The following is an 8,502-nucleotide window of genomic DNA, read 5'->3' as shown; positions in this document are numbered from 1 at the left end:
AAATGTTCTCATCAAATTTTATTTTATTTCAAAATAGGTTTACATCATATGCGGATGTTTACAATTCGTTTACAAGAAACAAGGAAAGTATAAGAAATCGTAATATGAAATGATTTTAAAAGAATATAATGTGAAAAGCATGAAGAAATATGAAACAGATAATACATTTCTTCAATATATTATAGTCATTAACATCATAATTACAATTTTTGAAAAGTAATCATATTTGGTTTCTGAACGTTGTGTATATACTTGACCTAGGCTGAAATGAGAAATTAGAAAGTGTTAAAGAAATTTGTGCAAGACCTTCAATAACGTCTACTTATGTACACATACCCCCCCCCCTCGCTCTCCCCTCTCCTCCCTTTAATGCTCCATCGTGTAATACAAATCTACGGGCCTTTATGCAACCCCTCTAAAAGTGGCGTAATTAGCCAAACAATTGAAGTGCCAGTCTTATCTTATTGTGGAAAATTTTATAAAATATCACGAGCGAGCGAAAAAATTTTGACCCTTTTTGAGAACAAAAGCTAATTTTGTGATCAATTTTGATTAAATCACACTTCACCCGTTTTCATGTCGTTATCTTCCATTTTCTCCTTTATTCCCTTTTGGTCATAGATTTTTTCTAGGCCACTGCTTTCTACTCCCAACCTGATTCATGTACGTTTCTATACCCAACGTGCAATAGAAGATATTTTTAGTAAAATGGTCAACTTATGTTTAACAAAACACTATCAAACTATTAAGTCTCGCCTTGAACTATTTCCCTTTTTTTTATATTAATAATCGAGGTAAGACTCTGAAAAAAACAAACATGTCCAGGTCGTGTAGTCCTACTCAAGCCTCCAAAACAGAGTTAACCCTTACTGTATGTTGGAAAAAATAGGCCACCGGCCTTTCGCGATTAGTCTTTTTTCAGTCCGTAGGCTTTTGAAATAACGTACAAGGGACCTTGCTTAAAGAGGAAGTTCACCCTGAAGAAAACTTTGTTGTAAAAATAGCAGAAAAAATAGTAAAAAATATTGGTGAAGGTTTGAGGAAAATCCGTTAAAGAGTAAGAAAGTTATTAGAGTTCAAAGTTTTGGATTTGTGACGTCATAACGAGCAGCTGCCCCATGTGTTATGTAATATAAAATGCATGAATTTCAAATTTTGTATGGTTCCTGATGACTTAATTTTATTTCATATTCATGATCGGGTGTGAAATGATTTGTCTATTGATATACAAAAGGTACAGTAAAAACCATTTTCAATTTTCTGAGAAAATGACATTTCATTGATTTTTTACCATTCGCTATGTAGGAATGCTGCTCGCATATGACGTCACAAATCAAATAATTGAAATTCTAATAACTTTTTAATTATTTGATGAATTTTTCTCAAACCTTCGGCAATATTTTTTATTATTTTTTCTGCTATTTTTACAATAAACTTTTTGTCAGGGTGAACTTCCCCTTTAAAGGTTATGTGTAGGTTCGACATGAATCATGATATAAGACTACATTTCAGGTAGCATTGATTTATTTATCATCTTTTTGCATGTTTTGAGAACGAGATTTCAGAAAAACGATTATCGTAAATATACAAATATTTTCTGTGTAAGACGCCATTATTATATACAGTATTTGCTTACTTTCCATCACCCCCCTCTCTCTTTCTCAAAAATTATAACCTTCTATAATCTGCATCATCTGTACTAAATTAACCAGCTCCTAGGGGGTGAACTAGTATCAGATGCAGATGTCAGTGTAATCTCCACTTGGAATATGACCTGTCAACAAATAAGAATGATAAAAAGGGAGTTAAGTAGGAAATTGAATGCTGTGGGATGAAGGTGAAAATAACACCACTGTGATTTTTTTTTTATGTTTAAGAGGAAAACATTATTGTGAACAAAATCCATTGCAGATGATTGCAGCTCATCATCAACCCCATAACCTAGATAAAAACAGGTTACGCCGTAATTGCCTTAACAGCCTAATAATGCCAGGAAAATTATTTATTATTGAACTAACCTGGTGAAGAATTATCTTAATTTACCGTTTATTGTCTCTAGTAACCACCCCTATACATGTACTTCCGACTTCAAAATTATACAAATGAAAATTCTAATTAAAAATATATTTGATTCAAATAACAGCACTGCATGCCACGAATAGCCTAATGTTCAGATTTATCCTGAATTCGAGAAAAATTGTTAATTTGGTGTTTTCATGATTTATTTTTCAGCTGTGGAAGTAACAATTCTTTCGACGGCTAAACAAAACCCCGAAAACTATATATAATAAAACAATATTTTTTTCATTTTCAGTGGTATTTTCTGGAACGCATATTTGGATGGATGAATGAAAGACAATGAAAAAAATAAACAAGCATGACGTGTGCCAAGTAAAACATGAAGTAAACACATTCTTGCCGTCTTTTATCACCTACAACAGGGGTAATAGAAGACCGAGAGGAAAATCATTGGGCTAAAAAACGAGGCCAATTAATTGTTATAGGCTTCTTACATTTTATCTACAATTTGAATTTCGGATTTTCCAGAATTGCCTGGAAAGATATAAATGTTCTGTATTACCGTCAAAAAAGATACTCAAGTTCTTACCGTGGCGCTCATGAATAGAATCACAGATTTCGTTATAGCGACCTCTGTCATTGAGTCGTTGGAAAGCATCGTTCCACCAATTAACCAGATAACGGTTGGTATGTCGTGTCATGATTGAGGCGCCACCAGCTACACAATTATTCTCGAAGTCAAGCGGTGAGATACGTTTCAACGAGGTAGAGAATTGTGCAATATTCTCTCCAAATGCTACATCAATCTTTGAAAAAAAAAAAATCCAGAATGAAAACAATGAATGCATAAACATGACAAAGAGGATCAGACGAGTTGTTTACATAAGCTACATTGAGCTTCAAGCAATATAATTTGCAATTGCCTCAACGCAGAAAATCGAAGGATACTTCAGAGTCAGTTGTACACCTGCAGAACCACATGTACCTTTGGATTTTTTTTCTAGAGATTCGGTATTGAGTATAATCAATATCGTTTTTTTTCTCCACAGGCCAAGTGCCTGCTTGTTTTGTGGTTTGATGTTAACAAACAGCCGTTTTCTTATGTTATTCTCTTTTGTAACTTAGACAGGCTATTTTATAAACCAACGGCATGTGAATCTTACTATGTGATCCGTTATATCATGGATGTTTTGATATGTTTACTCTAGATGAAAGAGGATCGATAAAGCATGAATTCAAAAAAAGAACAATCAATACCCTGGTATCATATCGAAACCCAACCATAAAGCTTATATCATCACCGCCAGTAAAAACTTGTTCCCAGGGCCCTGCTTGAGCCGGGGCAAGATGAGGTTGAATGACATACATCACCTTATTTTTTTGTATCCCCATTACCATTTGTTGTTGCTAACCGTTGACGTAAAAACGGGATAAACTCCTGTATATACTTACAACATCATTTTGTACAGCATCTATTAGGAGATCAGCTGACTGATAATGAAATATCTGATTTGGACCAAGTGTGGACCCCTGAAATTAGAAAGGAAGAGCAGGTACATAGAAACAAAGTTAAACATAATAGGCAGCTGTAACTTAAGGGGTATGTCAGAAAAATCACTAGGGAATCTTTTTATTAAGGAAAACAATCCAGAGAGCAATAGAAGAACCGAAGGTAAAAAAGTGGCCAGCTGTTTTCAGTCACTTTATAATCGTCTTTTTATCATGAAATAATGATCTTCAGGTAGGATATTTCAGGATTTATTTTGAGAACATATTACAAACAAATGTAATCTTTGAGATGGGATCATATTATACCTCATATTTAAATCTAAGTCAAAGCAATGGTAGTTACCTTGAAGTTAAACTTACCGCGATGTTTTTGTATCGGGCAAGACAGAACTCATCCGAGTTCCATCCATCGAGAAATCCAACTTTCTGATTGGTCAAATCATCATACGTCACTGAGCTGCTGTCATTCTTCACGTAGAGGGCGACACTACCTCCTTTTGTGAACGGTACCGTAAAATAATATGTCAGACGTCGATTGTAAGTTTGGACCCATTCTGCAATAAAATATTAGTTAAGTGTTGTTTTTGCCGAAATGTTGAAATAATTATCGTAATAAAGACAAAATGATGTATTTGTATTTTATTCAGAAATATTCAACATGCTCCTTTTTTAAATTAGAAGTTTACTTTGATTGACCAGAAAGGCGTTGAATATTTACAAGAACTAGGACCTGGGCCCCTTTGCATAAAAGTTACTATTATAGTAACTTTGCTATCCAATGGTAACTTGCATGGAATCCTTTATTCTGATTGGCTGTTGATCATCGTTACCATGGCAGTTACTATTGGATGGCAAAGTTTCCATAATGGTAACTTTTATGCAACGGGTCCCAGAATATAGGAAATAGTTGCTTATGACGGCCAAGGTGCGATCGACAAAAATAGTAGTTTTCTATCTGGTTGAACATATTGCTATTCATTATCAGAAATTGGATTGGACCGAGCATAGTTCCTTCAGAAACTACAATGAGAATTGTTTGTTATGTTGTTGATTAATTGAATCTCAATTCATATTTTAGATAATCTTGGGCCCGTTTTACAAAGAGTTGTGATTGATCCAATCAGTCGTAACTATGGAAAGCCAGCAAAGTTAACATATAAAGTGTATATTTGCTCAAAAATATTCCTACATATTATGAATGTATATCCATACATTAATTGATTTCTTGACAATTTTGTGTGTTCTCCTTTGTTACAAGGGACTTTGTGCAAATTCCCTGTAGAAAAAAATATGACACTGATGCATTTCCATATAGAGTCACGATTGATTGGATCAATCGTAACTCTTTGTAAGACGGGGCCCATGTTATTACATGACAATTGGGAGATGCTGATTAGACAAGAAATGACTTTATTTTCAGATTATTAAAATCAGTCAGTATCTATATCTTGATGACAATCTTGATGACAAATATAAATAAAAATGAAGCAAACAAAACAGGTACGAAATATAAATGTAAATTATATCGAAGATCATTGTGTCATAATTTATGCAAATATCCTACCTACACCTACACTATATCATGCTTATTAATCTTTTAGCCATTTGCATTCAAGAACACCACCCCCCCCCCCCGAATATTCATGCCCATTACCCTGTAGAAATTCCCTGGCTAATTTCACATATAAAAAAAAAAATTACTTTGGTTACTTTCCATTTTTGTTCAATTAATAATAATAATAGCCAATTTTTATAAAGCGCTTTTCCCAGAATGGCTCAAAGCGCGTTACAGCATATTATTACCCCGTCATTGGATTCATTTCAATCCCGCACGAAAAGTGCACAATTTCCACTCCCTTGGGAGCATTCCTTGCATTCATCGCAGCCTCATTATGGCGCTGGCAAATTCAAACAAATTCAAATTCAAATTCTTTATAATACAAACAATCTCGGGTTGAAAGATCACATTGTTACACAGTGAGTTGGACATAGTGGACTATTTGATAATAGGATTCACATGCAGACCTTAAATAGTGTGCAGATAATATTCTACATTGTGGACAAGTGAAATACTCTTCTAAAAAGTATGTGCTTAACAAGTAATTGACTCAGTGGCCTACACTCGTCGCTTACCAAGCTTACTGTCTAATTTTATTCGTTTCTAAATTTCAAAGCTATGTGTTACGTGCTATATACTTATTATCTTATCATCTTATTAACTTATTATCATCATCATCATCATCATCATTATTATTAGTATGATTATTATTATCATTGTTATCGTCGTCGTCCTGTATTGATAGAAGAATGGTACAATTTAAAATTTCTTTATTATCTTAGCTTTGCACAAGAAGAAAATAGTTTGCTCAGTTGGGGGAATATTATGGATTGATGTCATGATAAGAAGATAGAAAATCAATATACCTGCACAGGCATCATACCAGTTGCCCATGAGACCGGGGCCACCCCTGGGGCGCAGACCCGCTTGATTGTCCCAACAATTCTCGTAGATATCATACACCAATCTACAATTCTTGTTTGCAATCGCACACACTGAAAAATAAAACAAACGCAAACATGATATTACAGACCAGTAGTACCATGATTGATGCTGCTTAGTAGGGCCATCCTCTCGCTTTCATTTGTCAATTTCACTGTTTTTGACAGAAATTCAATTCAAAATATCACCCAGGAGTTTGAAATTAACTTTAAAGAATATTACGAGTTCTGAAAAAATACAAATAAAGGGGAGGTTAGAAGTGAAGGTTATTTGCTTGTCTAGCTTGGCTCCCTGGACAACCCTAGCTTGCTTTCATACGGGCTGTAAAAGGGAAACCCTGGTTCAGTCCCAGGAGCAAATGGCTTCGGCCCCTAACTATATTTGGTTTGGGTTGACTGCCTAATCCATTTATTTACTATTGTCACATTATTTGATTATGGTTTATTATGTGGCAGTCATGGGCCACTTTTCATTATTTTATGAAGGCAACATCAAGCCCAAAGAACAATCTAAAAGATAAAATTGAATAAATCTGGTAACAAGTAAACGATCTAATTCATGTGAATGTATTTATTATCAAGATTTGGCCATTTTGAATTTAAATTTTATCAGCACCTTTGCCGGAATTCGTTACATCAATTTCTCGTCGTCGTCATCATCATACCGACGACGACAACGATGTTATACTTATACCCCCACCCTTTATGAACATGATAAATTATATAGGTATACAAAAACCTCAGCATAAAGCTTGGGCATTTGTCTTGAAAGTTATTTCACAGTCATACTATTCACTTCTAGATAGTTGCACTGGTTTTGTTCATTGCATTTGTTTACCCCCTGAACATATATATACATGTATTTAGATTATTAAATGACTAAAATAAAATCAAATCAAACTTTATTTGATCGTATTGGAATAATACCGGATTAAATTCTCTCACCAGCGTCAACGATATCAGGAGTGAATCCCTTAATAGTGTATGTCGACTCATCCCTGTAATCATAAAACGAAAATGGATTAGAAGAATAAAACTTACAATTTACTTTAATATCATCGATACCATCACCATCAACGTAAATTATATGTAATCCCCGTTCCACAAATAGGCCTACACATTTACACTCGACAACACCCCACCCCTATCACGAATAATCACTGAAAGGAATTAACGCATAAATCCGCTCATGAAAAATACATTAAGACAATGATAAAATATTCATTTCGAAATGACCGGTCACGGAATGAAATGCAGCCTAACAAAGGGGAATAGGGTAAGGTGGGAACCTGTAAGAACCACCTTAATCACCCCCCCCCCCCCAAAGAGAGAACCAATTAAGACTTACAAATACTGCCTTACGTCATCATAATGCCCAATGGCGAACAACCAGATTTTATCATCACTGCTATCCGGGGTGCTCTCTAATGCATGAAATAAAATGGATGAAAATACTCCTTGTTTTACACAAGTCGAAGAAAACGATGGATCCGATATATCTCTCGCTTGGCATGTTTGACGTCATAATACGACCAAACACGCACACTCTCACTCACAAAAAAGTATATATATATATATATACAGATCCATCACCAGTGACGAAATGAAATATTAGAATTTGTTGTTTTTTATTCCCCATCCCTTTAAAGAAAGCCTTCAGAAAAAGCATGTTGCACATCCCTAATTCAGTGAGTTGGACCAACCTGTTGCTGGTCTATTGTAGATGTTAATCGATTGTGTACCATTGGTAGTCCTTCCTCCTTGCATGCCTTGTTGGGAATTGAGGCTGATGATACCAAGAACTAAAGCTACGATGCTGACCACAGCTAAACAGCAGACTAACATTCCAATTAAGATAGATCTATCTTGAGCCATAGTGTGGTAGGTTACATGCACCTTACTTAAGTTGATCAATTTATAAAATTCGAGTGGAAATGTTTTAGTCTCGAGTCCCGATCAACACACCACTACGTCTTACGTGTGAATGTGCGTAATGACCTGTGATACTAATACACAGGCACACCTACACACAGGCGTATATCAAACATCTTTTCAAAGAAACAGATTCCGTTCATTGTTGTTCGTTCATTATTTGAATATGTTTTTCATTTCCAGATCAGTAGCTTTATATGAAATATATCTATTATGAATATTCTTTTTCTTTGTTAAGGAATGAAGCGAAACCCAGATCTAGTTAGTCAACATTGCAATCTATCACTTCACCACTACCCTGGGTAAAATATTACGTTATTATTATTATCATGATGATGATTATTATTATCATCATCATTATTTTCATTATCATTATTATTATTAATATCATTATCATCATCATCATTATTATTAGTGATCACCAGTCCTGTTAAAGTTGTATTTTTCACTAAATTCTCAGCATAATTACCCTGGCTTTAACCGAGTGACTGCATACGCACTTAGTCTGATAGTAGTCTCAAACATCCTATAAATTGTATAATA

At 34.6% G+C, this 8,502-nt stretch overlaps 1 protein-coding gene across 3 annotated transcripts; it reads right to left on the bottom strand.

Annotated features, from left to right (window-relative positions):
- Window positions 1-8,032, bottom strand: LOC129283385 (uncharacterized). Of its 3 annotated transcripts, XR_010296768.1 has the most exons (9): window positions 7,731-8,016; window positions 7,376-7,451; window positions 6,973-7,025; window positions 5,953-6,081; window positions 3,889-4,082; window positions 3,472-3,549; window positions 2,609-2,825; window positions 1,484-1,774; window positions 3-977 (listed from the first exon to the last, which is right to left on the bottom strand). XR_010296768.1 is itself a non-coding variant. In XM_064114731.1 (8 exons), exons 1-8 carry the CDS (start codon window positions 7,900-7,902, stop codon window positions 1,734-1,736), a joined length of 960 nt encoding a protein of 319 aa, XP_063970801.1. In that variant the 5' UTR covers window positions 7,903-8,032; the 3' UTR covers window positions 1-1,733. The 3 variants fall into 3 exon arrangements, 2 of the variants coding, with proteins under 2 accessions (XP_063970801.1, XP_063970802.1); XM_064114731.1 differs by having other exon boundaries at window positions 1-1,774; window positions 7,731-8,032; XM_064114732.1 differs by having other exon boundaries at window positions 1-1,774; window positions 7,390-7,451; window positions 7,731-7,849.
- Between the last annotated feature and the right edge of the window lie 470 nt (window positions 8,033-8,502).

The sequence above is a fragment of the Lytechinus pictus genome, unplaced genomic scaffold (genome assembly GCF_037042905.1).
Source record: "Lytechinus pictus isolate F3 Inbred unplaced genomic scaffold, Lp3.0 scaffold_20, whole genome shotgun sequence".
Lineage (NCBI taxonomy): Eukaryota > Metazoa > Echinodermata > Echinoidea > Temnopleuroida > Toxopneustidae > Lytechinus > Lytechinus pictus.
This window is presented reverse-complemented; position numbering and strand designations above follow the sequence as displayed.